Consider the following 23,811-nt stretch of genomic DNA (forward strand, 5'->3'; position numbering starts at 1 on the left):
ATATTTTAGTGCCGATAGTTTTTTTTTTAATTCGTTATTTTGTTCCGATAAGTTAGTATCGAATTTGAATACAATAATATTTTTCAAGTAAAAAACAATTTTATCAGAATTATCTGTAAATACATTTGGAAGTACAATAGTAAAAGAAAAAAACTTAAATAAATGCTTCTGATTTTGACTAAAGAGATTAATATCTTTATGTTAGTTTCAGTTAATAGTAATTAAATTACTTATAGAACGTGCTTTTCGCTCGGGTGTCAATCCCGAAAATCCCGGGACCAGGAAATTTACGTCCCGAAAATGTCGGGACTGTTGGAACGGGCCGGGACGGAATCCACCAGTCGTGTGTGCCCTGTCTCTGACGTCATCGAGACGTCAACCCCCTCGACAGAAGAATTTCCCTTCACCGTCATCCCCCATGGTTTGGACATCACTGCTACACTCTTTAGAGTTCGCATAGCAAACTTCGAGGCTGTTACATATGACTTGATGTATACTTTTGGACATACGCCATTGCTAAGCACATGTATGTCAACAGCAATTTTTTTTGCTTAATTTGTGTCTTTGTCTTTTGGGGGTTTTTTTTTGTAGTTTTCTTCTACATACATACATGTGCTTAGCAATGGCGTATGTCCAAAAGCTTAAATCAAGTCATGCACTCCCATTGCTAAAGACTGGAAAAATTCGTGATTTCGATTACCTCTAGGATAGACTCCACAATCCCTACACACTCAGGCAAATGCCACCTGCTCATTGGCTATTGACTCGTGACACCTGCCAACTGGGACGCTTGCGATTCGATACTTTTTTGGTTGAAGGTTTTTCATTGGCTCAAAGTCCTTCAGATAAACTGTGAGTCAATCACAGAAGGAATATAAAGATACAGTTGTTTGGATTACAGCATATCATGAAATGAACCCGCGAATTTTTCCGGTCTCTACCCATTGCACAAATCTTTCAAAGATAATATGCTGTCATGACCATTAAAGTGTACAAACTGTATTCCAGGATAGTCTCGCTATCATAAAGTTTCATTTGGCACACCAACACGCTTGGTTCGTTCCCCGATGATCACGAAAGTGACTATACACGAGACGCGGGTTCGCCATCTGGACGAAGTCAACGGGAAAGTGAGATCTGCGCATGCGCGTAATTTGGGCAGCAGAACGGCAACGGACAGGACACCAGAATCCGTTCCCTAGAAATAAGGGAATTGCCGTGTCCTGTTGGGCACTAGGAATACGTTTAGGGAACAGGTGCACAATCTACACTTAAACCCTTATTTTTGTTTCTTGGGATACCGATCTTTAACTGCTCAGGATATGCTTGTTATATATATATATATATATATATATATATATACTTTTTTTTTTGCCTCGGAGACGCCAGGCGTAACTGAGGCGCCTACGCCGAGCGTCGGAGGAGGAGATGAATAAAAAATAAGACGAGAGCTGATGTCCCCCCCCCCCTTTCACAGCTCCCTTGGTCGAAAAGTGCCCCGAGGTAGAGGTCCGACGGGAATATGGTGCGAGAAGGCTATGGATCAGGGAAGGGAGGGAGGGGCGTTGGAGATCAGACCGCAAGCCCGTGGTCAGGACAGGTCTCGACTTGCCCTCGCCCGGTGATGTAGGAGGGAGGGAGGGGGTTAGTGAGGCAACTCGTTTATTATTTAATACCTGGAAAGGAGGGGAGGAAGGGGACAGGCGTCGATAATGCGTCCATCCAAGGGTGGTCTCGTGGGGGTTAGGTGGCCATTACCGGAGACCTTCCCCCCTTTCCACCCCCCCTCTCCCCCACACTCCCTCCACCAATCAACCACACAACACACACACGCACGCTTGTCGAGCAGCCAATCTGCGCACGTCTCCGAGTCTCGCACGACACCCTGTATACACTCGCTGCCCTTCGCCCAGGTGAGTTGTAAGGGTTGTGGAGGGGGTAAGGGGGTGAACTGATTATTCCAAACCTGTCGCCATTATTCACCCGAGCGTGTCAAAGACATCCTACCCCCCCCCCCCCCTTTTCCGACTCAACATTATTTGCAAAGATTATTAGCTTCAGCAACGGGTGGTCAGTTATTTCAAGACAATTTTAAATTTTTGTGTATTTGCCCATGATTTGAACTGAATTCATATAAATTAGCGCGAGTGGGCGTTCAGGTGTTATTTCGTTCACGCTTTTTAAACCTGACATCAGATGAGCGCATGCTTTAAGTGTGGCACACAGTTTTATTTCAACATGTTTCGTGAATCTTTCTGACTTTTAAGAACTTCTTTAAAGTAGAAATATATTTTTTAAAAAAAAACTTAGTTCTGTCAAAGTATTGAAAAATTTAAATTTTTTTAATGAGTGAACATTATGGTGGCTTATATCTGTACTCTGTAATAAATAACATTAATAATAATATTTATGGTAAAGTTTAATATAGAAATTCATATTACTAGCATATCAACCTTAAAATTAAATTTGAACAAATATAAAAAATGCTCGTCCGAAAATGAAAATAAAAATAAAAACTATTATTTGGTGACGAGATGAGTTTTTTTTTGACGTGATAACGTCTTATAAATCGATGAACGCCGGCTGCACGCACGAAAAATTGGCACGTTCCGCCTGAGCCGAGCGTGCAGGAACCGGCCAACCACCGTGCGAGAAAATCTTCTATAATATCAAACAGGTAAAGGCGGGCTTTTTAAATAATTGTTCGTGATTATATTTAAACAAATTTATTTAAATTAAAATTTGCAAAAAAAAAACTGTAAATAATATTTGAAAATTAAAAATAGTATGCAAATTTTTCATCAATGTTTTCTTATGACGTTATCACGTAAAATTCTGAGGTGTTATGGAAGAGAGGGTTAAGTCAAAAACATCAAATTTTAAGAGAGGTGGAAGAAAGTCAAGGATTATTTGAAGGATATGCCTTTTGACACTTTATATGGTTTGTAGTTTTGTGTTGCCTGTATAAGATATCAATAATTAATAATATAACGACTAATATTTGATCGTGAAAATAATATTAGACTTTCTTCCACCTCTCTTAAAATTTGATGTTTTTGACTTAACCCTCTCTTCCATAACACCACAGAATTATCGTTCGTAAACCGACTTTACAGACAACCCCCTTCCTTCCCTTTTTTGCTTCACCTCCGGGGCACAGAGCTGAGGTGCGTGTGACGCCTTGCAGGTAGGAGGACTACTCACCCGTTGAAGGGGTAGCCGGCGAACGCGGCGTCGTAGGGGTGGTACACGGAGGGGTAGGGCCACGTCGCGGCGCCCGTCGCCAGGTTCTCCTTGAGGTCAAGGCCGGCCTGGAAGCACAGTGAGAGCGCCCTTAACCTTCCGAGCGCAAGGGCCTTAACTGGTACGGGTGGTCACTACTTGCCCTCACGTGCAATGTTGCATTGGGGAAGGAGGAATTTTCGTGGAAAATTGAAAGGAAGTGTATTATTGGAAATGTGACACAAAGATGACGGACCCATATGGAGCAAAATAATACCGTGCGCAAGGGCCTTAACAGGCATTCGCGAGTCACCCTTAAGTCACAACTTGCCCTCACGTGCAATGCGGCATTGGGGAAGGAGGAATTTTCGTGGAAAATCGAACGGAAGTGGATGAACGGAAATGTGACACAAAGATGGCGGACCCACGTGGAGCAAAATGATTCGCGTGCACAAGGGCCTTAACAGGTACGGGCGGTTCATCCTTGAGTCACTACTTGCCCTCACGTGCAATGCGGCATTTGGGAAGGAGAGATTGCCGTGGAAAATGGAACGGAAGTGGATGAACGTAAATGTGACACAAAGATGTGTAACCCGCCTTCCGTCCAACATGGAAGGGGGGTTGCGTCCCCGACACACTCTGGGTGAATACAATTAAAAATATGGAATACCAAAAAAAAAAAATAATAATTTTAATAGCTCAAAATAAATCAACCCCTCCAATTACCCAAGGTGTCGAGCCAAAAATTAGAAATGTTATCAAACAAATTATAGGCTAGTCTTTGGCTAATAGAAATAAAAATGCAGGGTAAAATTAAGCAGTGCTGATGATGCACTGCACTTGCACTGCACTTTAAATGTGGCCTAGTGGCCACATATGACGGAACCACTTGGAGCAAAATGATTCGCGTGCACAATGGCCTTAACAGGCACGGGTGGTTCATCCTTAAGTTACTACTTGCTCTCACATAAAATGCGGCATTTGGGAAGGAGTGATTTCGTGGAAAATGGAAAGGAAGTGGATGAACGGAAATGTGACACAAAGATGGTGGATCCACGTGCAACAACATAAACCTGTGTATTGTGACTTTCGAAAACATCGGGGTACATGCCAGGCGTGTTTGTGTCTCAAATGTAACTTTATGATAGAGAAACTACCCCGGAATATATCTGGTAAACTAAAATATTCATAGTTTAAAGTGATATCAAGTTTAAAAAATACCCAGGAAGAATTGTTATTACAATGATTATAATACATATTCTCCTTGAAATATGCCGAAAGCCTTGGTTTCACAGCGGTAGAGTGCGATCTTCATAATCTCAAGGAACATGGTTTTAATCTCGTCACTTGATTTTTTTTTTTTACGTTTTAAATAACTTAATAATAATAGTATCTACTATATAAGAATAATTCTGAATCATCTCAATAATGTTGAGGTTGGCTTGTAGTAATTATTTACATACTGAATGCAGTTGTTTAGGCCAAAACAAATATAAATCCTAAAAATACTGTTTTTGTGTGATTTTAATCGTTTCAGATTAATATTTCAGTAATTTCATAGAAGTATAATTTCTAGAGTGTGCGAAATCTTTACAGTGTTCACTGTTTGTTTAATTTTAACAAGATGGACACTATTTTAATAAAATTTACTGTCGAAAATCAGGTTTTAATAAGGGGTTTCTGTTTTTTCAAGTTTTTTCCGCTTTTTCACCGTTTATAATAGTTTATAATTTCTGTTTGTTTCGTGCTGACATCTTTACAATTCAGGAAGCGGATTATAGCGGCATGTGCACAAAGTAAGTATGTGATTCGAGTCTAGATATTTTGGCAGTACGTAGACATACTTTAAAACTTAATATTTTATTGATCAGTAAATTTTTCTATCTTGGCATGATTTTAAAGAAATATAAATACTTTAAATTTCTTGTCCAAAATTCATATCATGAGTTTATTTACAGCTTGAACAACATGATAACTAGAGACCAGAAAAATTCGCGGGTTCAATGACCTCCAGGATAGACTCCAATATCCTCTACACACTCGGGTAAATGCCAACTGTTCTTTGGCTGCTGACTTGTGAGTCGTCTCGACTGGGTGGCCTGTGATTCGACACTTCTACGAGTGAGGGTCTCTAATTGGCCCTCAGTCCTCCAGATTAACAGTGAACCAATGACAGAAGCAGCACTAAGGTATAATTATTTGAATTTTAGCATAACATGAAATGAACCCGCGAATTTTTCAGGTCTCTAATGATAACACATGAATTTTCTCTTACAAATGTTAGATGTTTACACATCTATGGCAAGTACTGAATGTCTCAATCACATTTTTTTTGTTTAATTTTCTTGTCATTACTAGATAGTATTTCAGGTTTTTTTACCTAAACTTTTGACATGATACCGCAGTTGTATTTGTTGTTCTCTAACCAATATTTTACTTTTTTTAACATAATGGGTCTCGCTAGTGTTAATAATTACGGAAACTTGCACGACCTATTATTACACGCATTATATTACAATTTGTTAAAATTTGTGAGAAAAAAAAACACGAGGGTACTACTGTGTTGGAAATTCAGAAAGAATCCTTAAGTAATAGTGACGACGAGAAAAATAAAATTTTTAATAGGGTGTGATGCTGAGCCTTAAAGAATAAGGGGGAATTAAATTGCATCAAACAGGGGAACAGTAAATTTGAAAGGTACACCAATATATCAAACACACGCAAAACGGGGGGGAAAAAAAAAAAAAACCACACACACACACACAAGCACTGTTGTAAATGTCTAAACGAACCTTCACAATTCTAATTTTTTTTTTTTTTTTTAGGTTCTTAAATAGAAAACTAAATGTCGCTTCACTAACGCTTGTCCGAGAGTGAGGATTGGGGCGCTCAATATTCTCACTCCTTCCTCTACTCCTGTATTTTATAAAGCAGTTTGCATTTTAAAAACCAAACCGCTGGGTAAAACAGTTCACTTGAAAAATACATTCACATGTGCTTCACATTGATGGTTCAAGGTCGTAGCCAGGCTTTTGTGAAGGAGTAATGTAATACCATTATATATATTTTTTCTTCTATAATTTTTCTCTTTTTAACTTAATTTTAAAAGTAAAATTTACTGTCACATTTGAAAAGAAAAATCAGGGAATAGCAAACTTTTAGATCTTTAACCTTTACAAGTACAAATTTAAGTTACGATTTCGCTTGGAGAAACTGTACATTATATTTTTTGGTTTTTTCTTCATTTCTTTTTAATACTTCGTTCTTAAGTCAATTATTTGTTCATTTATTGATAAAACAATAACTATGTACTCTCAAAAAATTATTTCTGTAAATTTAAATAATACTTTCACTAATAAACATATTCGTGGTGGCTAAAAATATTTTTTTAAATACAAATTATTTGTTAGGTTATGAACTAAATTGTTTTTAAAATTTGAGTGATAATTACAGAATAAAAGTTTAACAATTCGTTGAAATCTGGGCAATTATATAATTTTTTTTACAGTCAGCAAGATATTTTATCTCCCAACCATCAGAAATTCTAATGAATATACCAAGGAGAAATTAAGAAGAAGTCTATATAGTAAAAACTGCTTATAACAATCAAAGTATAAAATCAAACTGACTATTTGTTGATGTCACGCGAATAATGTTACCAAATTCACTGAAAAAGTATTCAGTTTCGAAACAGAATTCTATCGTACGTTTAATTTTTCGTCAAAGTGGACTTCAAACTTAGGCAAACAATTCCTTTTTGTGATTTCCCATCCAATCACGCGAATGCATTTCATTATAGTGGAACAGCGAAAGGCTTTTTAATTTTATTACAAGTAAAAAAAATATATGACAGGAACTACTTTTTTATTTAATAGTACAAGGAACAGTTTCGTGTCGGAACGGCTATTTTCAAACGCTTCCGCTCGCAACTGGGTCGTTTGTCAGGCTTGTTGGTAGCATATAGTTCGGGGAGCAGGAAAATAAATAAATAAATAAATAAATAAATAAATAAAAGAGAAAACCAAACAGGCGGGTAGAACATGGCATAGAGCAAACAGTAGCGTGAACACACGCCCTAGCGACAAAAACCCGACGAAAACCGCAGCTCCACTCTGTGATTAACCGACTTAGTAGAAGTATCATGGTGGTTCTGGTCGTGGGCACTGGGTGATACAGCGTCTGATATACCTCGTGTGCGGGCGGGTATAAAAATTCACCCAACCCCCTCCTCCCTCCCCCCCCCTCCACGATGACCAGTGGGAAATAAAGGGGGGAAGGGGGGAGGGGTTAGGAAAGCACGAGACGGCTTTTACATCGGCAGGTCACGAACGCAATACGCCGCATGGGTTGTTTATTGTACGTTGGCGACTTCCGTGCAGACGCTTGTCACAGATAGCTCCACGCTGGTTCGATGGGAAAACATGCATTACCGCTCCAATGAACAAACTCTCCTGGTGTTCACCCCCCTCCCTCCCGGGGTCATTCCCCCCACCCTTCCCCTCATCCTTACTCCTTAACATCCTTTCCAACTCAAACGCGGCAACGTCTGGACTAAAAAAAAAAAAAAAGAAGAAGTATTGCAGAGCCTTAATTCCGCTTCAAGAAAACTTGTTTTTACTTGAAGTGAAGTCACACGCTGAAAGTCAAGTACGCAAGTATGAAAGTAAGTGAATCGGAGTTCTTCCCACGTACTTTCAAGTAAAAAAAAAATTACATATTGCTATTTTGAAAATCTTTTTAACACTTTAGTAATTAAAAGACTTGTAAAAAAAAGGTTTCACTTTTATATTCTACCAGGGTAACCGTATTAAAAATTTTGTTTTTGTTTTGTTTTAACAGGTTGGCGACGAAATTTTCTACAAAAATACACGCACACGTACCGATCGTGATCGTAACTTTTAAAACATAGTTCAGAAACTTAAAAAAAAAAAAAAAAAAAAAAAAAAAGGATACCTACAAATTTGTGTTTCTAATTGAATATAAAAATTCAATATTTTTATCTTAATTTTATTTTTTACTGGGAACTACATTTATTTATTGAAAGAAAAAAAATTAATGTTGAAACCTGTTAAGCTGGCTAGTGCAAAATTATAAGTGACCGAAAATTAAATCCGTCCGAAATTCTCTGGTACGACGCGAGTGCGGGTGTACTGCTCCGAGTCGCTAGTACACTTGGCTGTGTACTACATTTCGTACACGGCCTAATTCTGGATTCAAAATTGGAAAAAAATAACAGTAACAGTAACAGTAGGTCGTGTGCATAGGATATGAACGCCATGTTTCCTAACCTAACGATTCACAACAGCAAGAAAGTTGGTCGTGTGCATGGGAGCGAGGTCGTGCGCACAGGAGTGAAATGAATATATTTTATTTCGGTCGCGTACGCATGGCACAACAGCCAATGAGAGAAGAGCAGGGTGCTTTTTTTTGGCGGGACTAGAAATATGTTCATATTGACTAACCATATTGTGGTAGTAAAATATCGAGATAATAATAGTATTATCGTTACTTTGAAAGTTAATATGTTTATTTACTAACACTGCTAACAGATTTCGCATAGTTCGCGAAATTTCATTGGCTGAAATTAACAGTGAGAATTCAATTGTGAACCGATTTCGCCGTTCGCACAGTTCGTGTGCACGGCTTGCTATGCACTCGCTTTTTTTTTTTTAATTGTGAACCCACTCTAAGTCCCCGTCGAACATCCAGAACGTAGAGGGACCCGTTAAGGCGGTGCCTACCATTTCAGGTCATGATTTTATATTCATATTAATCACTGATCAACTTGTAGACTTTTTCAATTGTTTAACTTTCACAATAATGAAAAATTTATACAACGCATGCATTTGCATAATTAGCTGCCAAAGTTACATTTTTAACGTATTTGGGTCGTACAAACAAGGAAAATTAAATTTATTGCAGAACTGAAACTTTTTAGGTTTAACTGCAATGCCACTGGCTACTTCATGATATGGTTTGCATTTCTATCACAAAAAAACTCATTTCATGTTTCTTGGATGTCAAAATTGTAACAAAATTGAGAATTTTGAAATGCCAGGTAAAATTAATTAATATTTTCTGAAAGAAATTCAAACCAGGACAACTGTGAAATTTGACCGGTGACCGTAACATTACATGGCGGAGAAATGAAGATAAAGGTGTAATGCAAGTCCCTTAAGTGCTTTCTAGAATCTGTACAGGTTTTTTTACGCCTGAAAATTACTCCGAAAACACGCGTTTTAGACATTTTAACGCTTCTTAAAATACAGTTTAAAAACTTAATCCGAAATCAAAAGTACTTTCCGGCCCTCAGCGAACTATTAAATGCTTTCGTAAGCAGAACCCCACTCGGATATCTCGAGTAGTTTTGAAATCGCGTTGTTTTCCCTGAAGCTCTGCACACCGTGTGTGTGCCCGGGTAGGCGGGGGGTAGGGACCGGAAAAATTCGCGGGTTCAATGACCTGCAGGATGAACTCCATAGTTCTACGTACACTCGGTCAAATGCCACCCACTCATTGGCTGCTGTCTTGTGAGACGTCCCAGCGTAGCAACCTGTGATTCGATAAAGCTTTGGTCGGGTGTTTCTCATTGGCCCAGAGTCATCCGGGTGAGTTGTGAACCAATAGCAGAGGCAGCACAGGTAGAACGATTTGCATTTTAGCCTATCGCGAAATGAATTCGCGAATTTTTCGGGTCTCTAGCGGGGGGCTTAACTGCTGAGCGCTGAAGACATCGGTGGCCTGTTGTACGTACCCCGTCGACGAACGAGTTGCTTGTTGGTCCGGGGGGAAAAAAAAATGTCCGTCGCAGATAACCAAAACGTTTCGTCGTCGTGACTGAGTAATGCGCTGATAGGTGAACGTGACACCGATTGCGTTCGTGTGCGACTGCGGGAATGCGGCTCGGTGTTAAACTCCAGCGACACTTGTTTCATTTGTGCATAATCAGTATCGCGGCGCGCGCGCGTTTGTGTGTGTGTGTGTGCTCGTTCGTAATTCAACATATTTAAATGATCACACGTCTCGAGAAATTTTTCCCGTTTTCTTTTGCACAACAACGTGAACAGGCTCGTTGCAAAACACGTTTTGAAACCGGCGATATGGCAACAGACGATCATGTCGGACAGCGCTTCACGACATTATGTTTTTTTAACAGCAGTTTCTCGCGTTACTCGGACACACGAGATATCTTTGGGTGTAAAATGTACGGCTTAAAAACACAAAAAAAAAGGGGTTGTCTGTAAAGTCGGTTTACGGACGATAATTATACGCGATAACGTCATAAGAAAACATTGTTGAAAAATTGCATACTTTTTTAATTTTCAAATATTATTTACAGTTTTTGCAAATTTAATTTAAATAATTTGTTTAAATATAATCACGAACAATTAGTTAAAAAGCCCGCCTTAACCGGTTTGATATTATAGAAGATGTTCTCGCACGGTGGTTGGCCGGTTCTTGCACGCTCGGCTCAGGCGGAACGTGACAATTTTTCGTGCGTGCAGCCGGCGTTCATCGATTTGTAAGACGTTATGACGTCAAAAAATTACTATTTTTAATACTGCAGACAAAAAAAAACACAATTTCTTTTAGAAATATATTCAACTGTAACAAATCTTTAAAGTAAAAATACGATATCAAAATAATTGTAGTCATTCGAGGAATGACACACGTTACATTTGTTTCATTGTGTTAAGCTAAGAAAAATAATTGCATTGTGAAACTCACAATTTGTTAAGGCACACGTAGGTAGCTCTGGAAACGATTCTGTGTTAAAACCCTTGATTCAACCGTAGACTAGAAGCCGTATAGGTCTGTGACATTGTATCACGCAGCTGGAAATCTTGTCCGTGCAGCTGACGGTAAAGCCAGGGCCTTTTTTTTTTTTTACCGGAAGCTTACAAACTAATTGATCGTTAAAGTTGGGACGTGATACTGCGACTGTGGCGTGAGTTTATTCTGACTCACGGACCGTCAAAGCTGCTCTGGAACTCGCAGTGAATCAAGATCGTATTATTCCACTGGAGTAAGTAAAAAAAAAAGTAAAAACGGTGCAGAAATGCACAGCGTCAGACCATTTAACTGAGAATATGGAAGACTTAATGCCCGTTCTATCGGAACATTTCACTATAGCGTCTGCTGCAACCGCAATGCACAAAAACATTACAAATATTGGCAACCAATGAGATTACATTTCAAGGTTAGGAAATATTAATTTTAATTTAAAATAACAAATTTTGCTTCAAAAACGTAGCATGGGCTGAATTTTACATAAATACTAAAAATAAACGACAAAGTAATTATATAACACTAGATATGATTGTACTTGAAACAATTAAAAAAAAAGTAATTAGAACATGAACGGGCACTGCTACCACCGAGGATAAGTACTTGGCTGCTATTGGTCGCAGGGAGCGACGTAAACGGTAGAGCTAATCCGTACGGGTCTGTTCCGTACACTCTGTTCCGTGTGATCCATCTCCGTTACGTAATCCCCCTCCGTTTACGTGCCATTGTAGAACGGGAGAACCGTTCAGAGGGTGGTTCACAAATTGGCAACCATAATGGTGTTTTTCGTTTGCAAGTAATAAGAATGTTAATTAATTTAATAAGAAACAAAATTCATATACTGCAAGAAAAAACTTCGTAGACATTTAAGATGTTTCATATTTATGTGATACACTCTCCCAAATCGTAGGAAAAAAAATTAATAAACATGACTGTATTAGGTCCACGAAGTGACAGTAATTTATGGACGAGGAGTGCAATTATTGCGTGATGACTGAAAACAAAGTTTCAAACGATTCTGTATACTTGCCTTTGTGTAATAAGTTAATACTAGCATTGTTGTCCAACCCAATATTTTTTAATGAATTTTTATTTTTATTTTGGATAGGTCCAAAGCAAACGTTCCAGCAACTGCTGATAAAACCATTCAAGGGTAAAGGGTATAATTAACGAGTTAGATAGTTTAATAAGCATAATTCAGTGTTCAATAATGTAAGTTGTTCTCTAGCTCTTTATTTTTTTTTGTCAATCCCTAAATTTGTTACTTTTATGGGTAGGTGGATGATGTTCATTGTAAACAATGTTTTGTTTAATTTTTTTTCCCATGTTTCATCTTTATTTATTTGTTTTATCTCGGTGGACGGATTTTCAGTTCGGCTTTCACTAGACGGTACTTACAGCTAGCTTTTAGGTGGTTCGCCTAGCGAGAGGTGCTATTGTGTTAAGTGCGTCGCTCGCTGGTGCTTCTAGCGCGGTATCGCCTCTAAGCACAAGGCTCCGGACTCGTTCGTGCACTGGGCAAATGTGAGATCTGAGCGGTGAAGATGACTTTATAAGGCGGAGAAATGTCGATGAAGGTTTAATGCTCTCAGGAATCTGAACCAGAAGTTTCATGCCCTAAAAGTTATTCTGTAACAACACGCATTATTAACCATTTTTCACTCTTCTAAAAAATGCAGTTTAAAAAAAGAATCATGCGCCATTGGCGTATACTTTGATGCTTTTCGTAAACGGTCGTCGTTCGGATATCTGGAGCGGTTTTCATATCGAGTGGTTTCCTCTGAAGCTCAGTATGTCCTGAGTGTGCCCCGAGTGTTCCCTGTGTGTACCCTGAGTGTGCCCTGTGTGTGCCATGAGTGTGCCATGAGTGTGTCCCGAGTGTGTCCCGAGTGTGCCCCGAATGTGCCCCGAGTGTGCCCCGAGTGTGCCATGAGTGTGTCCTGAGTGTGCCCCGAGTGTGCCCTGTGTGTGCCATGAGTGTTCCATGAGTGTGCCCCGAGTGTGCCCCGAGTGTGCCCCGAGTGTGCCCCTAGTGTGCCCCGAGTGTGCCATGAGTGTGTCCTGAGTGTGCCCCGAGTGTGCCCCGAGTGTGCCCCGAGTGTGCCCCTAGTGTGCCCCGAGTGTGCCCCTAGTGTGCCCCGAGTGTGCCATGAGTGTGTCCTGAGTGTGCCCCGAGTGTTCCCTGAGTGTGTCCTGTGTGTGCCATGAGTGTTCCATGAGTGTGCCCTGGGTGTGCCCCGAGTGTGCCCCGAGTGTTCCCTGAGTGTGTCCTGTGTGTGCCATGAGTGTTCCATGAGTGTGCCCTGGGTGTGCCCCGAGTGTGCCCCGAGTGTTCCCTGAGTGTGTCCTGAGTGTGCCCCGAGTGTGCCCCGAGTGTGCCCCGAGTGTTCCCTGAGTGTGTCCTGTGTGTGCCATGAGTGTGCCCTGGGTGTGCCCCTAGTGTGCCCCGAGTGTGCCCCGAGTGTGCCCCTAGTGTGCCCCGAGTGTGCCCCTAGTGTGCCCCGAGTGTGCCATGAGTGTGCCCCGAGTGTTCCCTGAGTGTGTCCTGTGTGTGCCATGAGTGTTCCATGAGTGTGCCCCGAGTGTGCCCCGAGTGTGCCCCGAGTGTGCCCCTAGTGTGCCCCGAGTGTGCCCCTAGTGTGCCCCGAGTGTGCCATGAGTGTGTCCTGAGTGTGCCCCGAGTGTTCCCTGAGTGTGTCCTGTGTGTGCCATGAGTGTTCCATGAGTGTGCCCTGGGTGTGCCCCGAGTGTGCCCCGAGTGTTCCCTGAGTGTGTCCTGTGTGTGCCATGAGTGTTCCATGAGTGTGCCCTGGGTGTGCCCCGAGTGTGCCCCGAGTGTTCCCTGAGTGTGTCCTGAGTGTGCCCCGAGTGTGCCCCGAGTGTGCCCCGAGTGTTCCCTGAGTGTGTCCTGTGTGTGCCATGAGTGTTCCATGAGTGTGCCCTGGGTGTGCCCCGAGTGTGCCCCGAGTGTTCCCTGAGTGTGTCCTGTGTGTGCCATGAGTGTTCCATGAGTGTGCCCTGGGTGTGCCCCTAGTGTGCCCCGAGTGTGCCATGAGTGTGTCCTGAGTGTGCCCCGAGTGTTCCCTGAGTGTGTCCTGTGTGTGCCATGAGTGTTCCATGAGTGTGCCCCGAGTGTGCCCCTAGTGTGCCCCGAGTGTGCCCCGAGTGTGCCCCGAGTGTGCCCCGAGTGTGCCCCGAGTGTTCCCTGAGTGTGCCCCGAGTGTGCCCCGAGTGTTCCATGAGTGTGCCATGAGTGTGCCCCGAGTGTGCCCCGAGTGTGCCCTGAGTGTGCCCCGAGTGTGCCCCGAGTGTGCCCCGAGTGTTCCCTGAGTGTGCCCCGAGTGTTCCATGAGTGTGCCATGAGTGTGCCCCGAGTGTTCCCTGAGTGTGCCCTGTGTGTGCCATGAGTGTGCCCCGAGTGTGCCATGAGTGTGCCCCGAGTGTGCCCCGAGTGTGCCCCGAGTGTGCCATGAGTGTGCCCTGAGTGTGCCCTAGTGTGCCCCTAGTGTGCCCCGAGTGTGCCCCGAGTGTTGCCGCGAGTGTGTGACACACCTCCGAACGAGTGAATAAACCACGACTTGTCCTCCCGCCGACGCGACGCTGGGCTTGTCAGATCCGACGAATGACGACGCTTCATCGCCCGTGGAGCATCGGCGGAAGGAATGAGTTGGGGACCACGAAGAGAGTCCGGCGTCTGACGGCGTCGTCCGCCACGTTTTCGCCCGGGAGGCCGTGACCCACCCGGGTGACGGTCCTCAAGACTGCACGTACATCGGACGATCGGACCCGCGCTGGTAGTGCTGACGTCACACAGCCGGGGGGGGGGGGGGGGTGCCGGGACAAAGAGAATGCTTTGAGGGCTCCGACCTCTCGACCTTGTTCCTGGAACCTTTGCTCCTTTTTTTTTTTTACTTTCTCCTTGTTTCAAACTGTTTTAACCGGAGCGAGCTGACACGGTCTTCGTCTGGATGGTCTCCAGCAGACTATTACACTTCCCGTCTGTTTTCCTTCCAGCAAGAGACTGCGGTAAACAACTAGTTCCACCTCGGGTTTCTCTGAGATGCCACTGTTAAGGCCCCCGCCCACCCGGGCACACACACGGTGCGCAGAGCTCCAGGAAAAACAACGCGATTCCAAAACTGCTCAAGATATCCGAGTGGCGTCTGCTTACGAAAAGCATTTAAGAGTTCGTTGAGGGCCGAAAAGTACTTTTGACTTTGTATTAAGTTTTTAAACTCTAATTTTATAAGAGGTAAATTGGCTAAAACGCATGTTTTCAGAGTAATATTTAGGCATAAAACAACCGGTACAGATTCTTGAAAGCACTTAGGGGACTTGCATTACACCTTTATCTTCATTGCTCGGCCTTATGATGTCACGGTCACCGCTCAGGTCTCACAGTTATCCTGTGCACGACGAGAAGACTGCGCGCCAGTCCAGAGGAGACACCGCGCTAGAAGCACCAGCGAGCGTCGCGCTTATCATCCCGCCTCACTAACCCCCTTAACTTAGGAACTACACAACAGACATACCTTAGAATTCTCGAGAAAAAAAAATCCACATAACTTGGGAACGGTCATAAGTGAGAGCCAGTCTCGTTGGGGAGGGGGGAAGGGGAGTGGGGTGTCCGCCGATGTCGCACTTCCCTTCACTCGCGGAACTCTCCGGACTCTCGTAACTCTCGCTTGGAACTCGGCACTCAACGCGGCACTCCCCCGACGCGGAACTCACCACGGAATTCTCTCATCCCACTCCTCGCGGAACTGTCGCGGAGGCCTTCATAGCTGCTTAAATACTCGGGGCGCCCTTCTTGAACCGACGAGAGCAGCCGTGACGTGTCGCGTCATCCCGGACCGATTTGACGCCCGAACATTCCAGAATGGCGGCGTCAATTCACGCCACTCCGCGCGGCGGGACACGCGGAATTCCCAAGGCTGCTCAGCGCCGAGGCAGAACGATTCGTGGGGAGCAGTTGGGGGGGGGGGGGGTTAAAAGAATAGCGACGACCCTTGTAATCCGGCCAGGCGCGCGCGGCATGCCTTACGTCAATTGGACAGCGCATGACGTCAGCCGACGTGCGGGACCGCCAGCCAGCTCCGAGCGCGTCGCGGTCCTGCCTGCGTTCGTAACAGTATATAAACAAAGAGGTCTTGTCATGGCACTCAGCTGATTGACTGATTGTTTGGACTGACAGTTTTTTTTGAAAGCCATTCTTCCCTTCTTCCTGAAGTTTTATCTCTTCTGTAATAATTATTGCTGCCGCTCTTTCAGCTTTTTTTTTTTTTACCATCTCGTCTCGCGCAAGCTACAAGCTAGGCCTACACACCAGTCACAAGGGAAAAATCCATACCTGCTGCCATGGAGGCTTTGGCTAGCAGTTGTTCTGGAAGCTTCCAGCGGAGAATGTGTTACGGGATTTACCCGAACGTCTTGGGGAAATTGCTCGCGGGGTTTTTTTTTGCGTCTCCGACGCCGGGAGTCCGGGCAAAGAGATCGAGGGGGGTTGGGGGAGGGGGCAGTGGGAGCGGTCAGCCCACCCTGCCGAGGGGTCAAGAGGACAGGACCTGGACCGCACAACGGGACCCCCCACCACCCCCATACCATCCACGGCGAACCCAGGGCGATTTATGGTCCGCGGCGCGATGTTATCAGCGCTACCCCCTCCCCCACCACGCTGGCCGGCCGGCCGGACGGGACCACACGCAGACTCCAGATAGCGGGGCGACTCCCCTGCAGAGAGACGCTAGCGTCCGGCGACAACCGATGGCGGACACACACACAGAGGGGCAAAAAAAAAAAATTACTGTACTTTCACAAAAAAAGATTCCTTTGAAAAAAAAATTGGTTGTCTGTAAAGTCTGTTTACGGACGATAGTTTAACGTGAAAACGTCATAACAAAACATTGATGAAGAAATGATTGCATACTTCTATTAATAAAATTGAATAACATTTATTGAATTATCACTATTTTGTATGGATACAAAGAAGGAGTGAAATTAAATCTACAATTTAATTGATAAATTTACTTCTATTTGCACTCATTAATTCAAATATGTTTATTACTTTAACGAACAGATTATTTTAACTATAACGTTTATACATGTTTGCTATTTAACTTCTTCCAATCTGTGTTATTCTGTTAAGGATAGGACGATGATAGGAAAAGTATGAAACGAATGGGAGTGTTTCAAGTTTTATGTGCCTCGAAAAAGTCAAATCGATGGTTGTTCCAATCGAGTGGAAGAGAGATAGATGCGGCGCATGCGTATAATGAGCGTAACGGGACACAGCGTAACGGGACACTTTTTCTTGCGTGCAGCCGGCGTTTATCGATTTATTAGACGTTGTCACGTCAAAAACTGCGTGCCAAGAAATACTGTGCAATATTACAAGAAAGATACTGCAACTTCACAGGTCATGCTAGGGTTGACATAAGAATGGCTTTTAAGTTTCTAAAAACTTATAAAAAAATACAAACAATTAACGGAAGTTGTATTATGAATTAATTAAAATAATAAACAGTTAATATAAATTATGGAAAAAATAATAATTTAGGATTATTACCCCTAAAGTTTTATTTCAAAAATTTCTGATGGCTTGAAAACTCATTATCTAAGCTACAAGGAGGTTGAGAGACGACTAGGCACCCTATATAAAATTATGACTGTGGAAATTATTTATTATATATAGATATATAAATAGTATTATAAAAAACATTAGATATATATAAAGTGCATCTGTGCCTTTACCGAAATTTTTTAGCAGTAAGAAATTAAGTGACCACAAAAGAATAATATACATAGTATAAAAACTCAAAATGGCGTAAATACAAAAAGAAAATCTAAAAAACAAACATTCGGGCATAAAATGAACTGTTCGTCTAGTAATAGTTTTCAAAATAACATTCACTCCAGGGGGTGGGTGTGGTAGTCCTCTATTAAAAAAAAGCGTCACCAAAATTGTATGACAGTCAAAATAAACAAGTAGAGTCAGTCAAACAATGTTTTTTGTAGTCAATGCAATCAGGCTATACTGAACTCGTATCGATTATAAAACGCATGTTGTGCTAAAGCTATAAACTCATAAAGTCATTAACACAGAGAGTACTGTTTTTGTTGAGGAAATTACAATATTTAATCACTTTGTTGAAGTGCTTCGCAATATTTTTTTTTTTTTTAGAATTTTTTTGTTTTGTCTACAACACGGACAAGAACACAACACAAAATAATCCTTTTTAGCTCAGTCTGTAGGCGTAGGTAGCTTCTTGAGTTCTTATTTCGGATTATTCCTGAAACTTGTGTAATGTTCTTGAAACTTGTCGAACATTCTGAAAGTTTAATGTTCTCAAACGTTCCAACAGGATCATGATCGCACATTTCCGCATGTTCCACGCAGGCAAAAATTTTTTCGGAATTTTTTTTTTCTATTCCGAAAGATGCATGGACCATTGGTACATTTTTTTTTTTGTTGGTTTTAATGATACAGACTGTAACGACGGTTATATTCGTAAAATCTCTGCAGTGTGGGTTTCATTAATTAACAAGGTACTCTAACTAAGTATGAATAAATTATTTGGAGAGGCGTATATTACCTATGGAGGACATTGGAGTTGCTGATTAACTCAACTGAGGGTTCCACAATCGCCGATGGTTTTTCAAGCGAACAATAATATTTTTTTTTTAATATAAAATCACCCTCTCTTTAGGAACATAATTGGGGTCTTGATTCGCCGTTCTTGGAGCGATCAAAGAGGGAGTTGGTTGGGTGTGTGAGCAAAAGACTTGTTAGTTAAATAAAACTGCTGGTCATACAGTTGTCAGAGGGATCTTGTTTGGGAAGTAGCGGCCGAAGAGACGACGATGACACACGGAAGACAACCTTGTTGGCCGTCTTGAAAAAAAAAAAGCTGTGTTGCCGGATTGCCGTCGGGCAAGGGGGGGGGGGTGAGAGAGTTTGTTCCTCGTGTGATTCTGATTGGAAAAAAAGGGGGTGTCCTTGTGTGCTGCTGTCTCGAGGCGGTTCGGCCATCTTGTTCCGTCGTGACGTTGCGGTACAGAGAAGTTGACTGCATCTCCAGACGTCTCGTCAACCCCACACACACCCCCTTCTTCTCAACAAACTTTTCCCGAGAGAAAAAAAAAAGACGGAAGCAGCAACAAAACTTCGAGGAAAACTTCTGGTCGCTGGGCCACGTCCACACGGAATCTTTTCTCTCTCTCTCTCTCTCTCTCTCTCTCTCGCTCTCTCTCTCTCTTCGGTCCTCACAATGAGCTGTTAATGAGGCGACGAGCACGTATCGTTATGAGCCCGCGCTCCCTGGTCCGTTCTTAAGGCCACAAGGACGTCTCTCTCCGAGCAGATAACCACGTCGCCGGGGCTTGCCACAGCCGTCCGTCCGCCCCTTCAGTGCTAATGGGTTTCCCCCCTCCCCCAAATCTTTTTTTTTTATGGTTTATTCTTCCACCCGATTCCTGGTTTGTAAGCCGCTAATTAACAAAGAAACTGGCAGTTTGGAGTATCCGTTCTCTGGTCCTAAGGCCCGATATGAACCAAGCACGAGCTCCTTCTACAGTTAAAAGTTTTGTTAAATCTACGAAGAAATTCCAAGTAGCAGAAATATATTTAATTCCAAATGTACGAGTGAATGCAGTGTGAAATTTTCTAGTAAATACTTGTGGAATGATTTTTTTTTGTCGTGACAACGTCTAATAAATCGATGAACGCCGGCTGCACGCACGAAAAAGTGTCCCGTAACGCACATTGTCCCGTTACATACATTGTCCCGTTACGCTCATTTTACGCTTGCGCCGCATCTATCTCTCTTCCACTCGATTTGAACAACAATCGATTTGACTCTTTCGAGGCACATTAAACTTGAAACACACCCATTCGTTTCCTCCTTTTTCTATCATCGTTCTATCCTTAACAGAATAACACAGATTGGAAGAAGTTAAATAGCTAACATGTACAAAAGTTAAAGTTAAAATAATCTGTTCGTTAAAGTAATAAACTTATTTGAACTAATGAGTGCAAATAAAAGTAAATTTATCAGTTAAATTGTAGATTTCATTTCACTCCATCTTTGTATCCATACAAAATAGTGATAATTCAATAAAATTATTCAATTTTATTCATAAAAGTATGCAATCATTTCTGTATCAGTGTTTTGTTATGACGTCAAGTTTATCGTCCGTAAACCGACTTTACAGACAACCAATATTTTTTTTTTTTTTTGATAAATCATTTTCAACAGGTTGTTACAGCATAATTTCTATAAGGCCCAAGCTGTGTGATGGGAAATACGTTGGCAACAAGTTCCCAAAGAATTGCTGCGTGGAACATGTACTGGGTCGCCGCGGTACGTGATTTCGACAGTTCTAATGACAAGCAAGACATTCAACATTGGAAGAATTAAAAAAAAAAAAAATGTAGTTTTCGCGCTGTATGTGTCCTCCCAGCTGGGAGAGGTTGGGTAGGCCTCCACCGGACCGCGGGTTCGCTGGGTGATTGAGGAGTCCCAGCGTGATGCGGGAGACTGGGGCAGGCGCCAGAAGTGATGACAACTCCGGAGGGCTAAGGGAGCATCCAACTTTCTGGTCAGCTGAGTGGAGTGGGGGGTCGGAGGTGGTGCATAAACTGAGATGGGTAGCCTCAGTCCCTTTGCATAGCCAAAAGCCCTAACGCTCTTCCTGGTTGCGTATGCGGCGTATCCGCATCCATGCCCGTGGGGGCCCCAGGGCGGTAAGGCGAAGGCTAAGAGAGCTGGGTTAACAAACCAAAAGGAGGGGAAACCCTTTCTAGTGACTTCTGTATGTGTCCTCCATAGTCTATGGTCTTTCATATGTTCTGACGGTCATGCGCGGAATTAAGTGCGACGTTATCTTTATATTTTTCTCCGACTCAACTCACACAGTAATATAAATATATTTGAAGAGTTTCAAAATTTTTTTTAATTGTTTGCAAAATAATTTCTGTAACGTTGCGAGTGAAACCCTAGATACTTATTCCGACAACAATTCTGCAGAAAATTATACAGTTTATGCAGCATGTTCTCATATATATATATATATATATATAAAGACACTGTTATACCAGTTTGTCTAAATAAATCATTAGCTCTATAAATTTGATAGACAAGCACTACTTGTAAGCTGCTTGCTCTACTTGTAGTCTTACTAGTTTACAATATTTTTTTGCAGTTTATACAAAAAAGTGATGTTACTGACTCATTGTAAGTCATGTAGGAAGGCGTTTTATAAATACATTAAGGGTTTAAACACATACATCGGGAAGAAAATGTTTGCATTTTTTACCCTTTAAATATTCAATGAAAACTAATTTTATGATATTATTCTTCAAGATCCCTATAAATAAAACAATTTGAAATAAATGGGTATATACCTTACGAGACTTGCACTTGAGTGTAAAATCTCAAAATCAAAGAGCTTAACAACATGAAATTTGTCATTGTTAATTTATTGTGTATGCTAGATGAATCAAAACAAGAAAATGAAATAAACATTCTCTTCAAAAGGTTTTTTAAAGATTAAGTCCAACAGCTCTTGCTTACAAGAAAAAAAAAACAACTTAACAAAACGCCTCTTGACATCCTCCATCAATCACATATTAAATTAAGATAAACCATTCACCGGGAAACTATTAAAAAATAATTAAAACGTTCCTTGCACAAGTCACTATTCGTGTAGGTATACGAAGTGGCAATCATTCACAAACAGGACACATCAGTCAAAGCAAATTTCAAGCCAATTTTCTTGTACGCTACCCTTTTTTAATGTGACTGAGGTACAAAAGACTTCCTTATAAAGATTAAAAATCCATTCTGAAGAGGGATAAAAGTTTTTGTTGATGTATTGTCTCCGAATGGCGTTTAGAACTTTAGAGCATCGCTTCTGCGATGACTTCTTCAACGCTTTTGAGTGATTAGCATAAATTATGGACACAAGACGTGCCAGCCTAATGACGAATTTATCATAGTGCACTCTTTTTTTATAGTTGGCAGTTTTGTTCAGGGGTAGGTTACAAAACCAGCGGGGAACATCAGCTTTGACGGAGCCTTCTTTTCTGTCGAGCTATGCTGATAATGCGCTGTAACATTTTTGAATAAAAGTTTTAAATGAAAAGAAAAAAAATTGGGTGCGTGTATTTAAGTATGGGTTAGAAGTTATAGGTACTTACTTGGTGTTATATAAATCTAACTTTAAATTTGTATTCAAATTATTTATTATTATACAATGTGATCTTATAAATACAGTTGGTAGATTATAATTTGAACCAAATAAAAAATTTAAATTATTTCTCTGAATTAAATATTAATATAAACTCGTCTATAAAATTAATAACTTAAGTTCGTAAAATAATAGAGAATAATTTTAATTAATGATGAAAAACAATAAATATGAAAAAGTTCAGAAACACAATTTATATCACTAATATTAACAATAAATAAATGTTTTAAATTATATTAACCAGTATTCAATATAAAGAGTTAAAGTGTAAGATTTAAAAGCAATAAATAATTTTTTATTTTTATGTAGTCCCTTTTTTTCCCCATCCTGTTAAAATTTTGTTGCATGGTGCGCACCCATGGTAAAAATTCACTCTCATCATTTTTTTTTCTTTCTTTCATAACGCTCCCAACGAAGTATAACATCAAAAAATTTCTCGCGTATACCAATATCCATCCGAAATCCCCCCAGCTGTTAGACCAGAGTTGTGACATGAACATTTACACGTGACAGTTAATATTTAATTATATACAAGGCGTATCTGGCTCCTCCCTTTGTTATTGAACGCTGAAGGTATGGAAAAAGGGGGGGGGGGGGGAGGCCCTTTTGTGTCGGAAGAAAAGAGGCGCGCGCTTCTTACGAGCATGACACATGACTTTTTTTTTCTTCTCCCTGCAAGCCTTTTCACGTCCCGTTTTCTTTCTTCCTCCTTTCTTAACTACGGGCACGACAAAAGACGATTAAAAAAAAAGAAGCAGAGTAAACAAGCGATAGTGACGGGACGGTAGAGGAATAGTAGGAGGTTGGGGTGGAGAGAGAGAGATATTAATATTTTTCACGTCATTTGCGGTGTCGTGGCGCGCGTCTGGAATGGTAATTACCGCAGCTTTTAAGGAGATTCAGCGGGCATCAGTCACGAACTGTCTCGGGAAAGCGCTTCACGTCTGCCAGTGGACCTCAGGAGTACATGACAGTTCTCCTCGGTCCAGACGGGCAGATTTGTGACGTGACTCTCCGGACACTGCCACACGCCTCCAGGGTGCCGATCAACAAAACACGCCCGGGACCGACAACGGAACAGCTCAAGGGATTTTTGTGCGATAATTATAGTTAGGGACCGGAAAAATTCGCCGATTCAATGACCTCTAGGATAGCCTCCTGTGGTAGCCACATCCTATATTTCGGATGTCCAACCGAAAACGCTAATAAAATATATAAATAGTAATACTTAAGTTTATTTTCCAAATTTATTACGTGTTCAAGAATATTCAGCATTAAGAAACTGCACTTCTCAAGTAAACCCGCGTGTTCATTGGTTACTGAATTGTGAGTCGTCTCCACTGGGTAGCTTTTGATTCGATGCTTCTTTGGTCGATAGTCTCTCATTGGCCCAGAGAGCTCCAGTTAAACCGCGATCCAATAGCAGAACCTAGCAGAATTATAAACATGTTTGAATTTCAGCCTATCACGAAGTGAATCCGCTAATTTTTCCGGTCTTTAATTATAGTATATATACACTCCGGTACAATACTTGGAGGATCTGTCAGGTACCAC

General features: G+C 41.7%; 1 protein-coding gene across 1 annotated transcript in view; it reads right to left on the reverse strand.

The window, feature by feature from the left end:
* Positions 1 to 23,811, reverse strand: part of LOC134538586 (homeobox protein caupolican) — a 130,586-nt gene that overhangs the window by 80,977 nt on the left and 25,798 nt on the right. Inside the window, exon 3 of the mRNA XM_063380011.1 lies at positions 3,205 to 3,311. Within this exon, the coding sequence (XP_063236081.1) occupies positions 3,205 to 3,311 (107 nt within the window). The remainder of the gene's footprint in view (positions 1 to 3,204; positions 3,312 to 23,811) is intronic.

Source organism: Bacillus rossius, chromosome 13 (assembly GCF_032445375.1).
Source record: "Bacillus rossius redtenbacheri isolate Brsri chromosome 13, Brsri_v3, whole genome shotgun sequence".
Lineage (NCBI taxonomy): Eukaryota > Metazoa > Arthropoda > Insecta > Phasmatodea > Bacillidae > Bacillus > Bacillus rossius.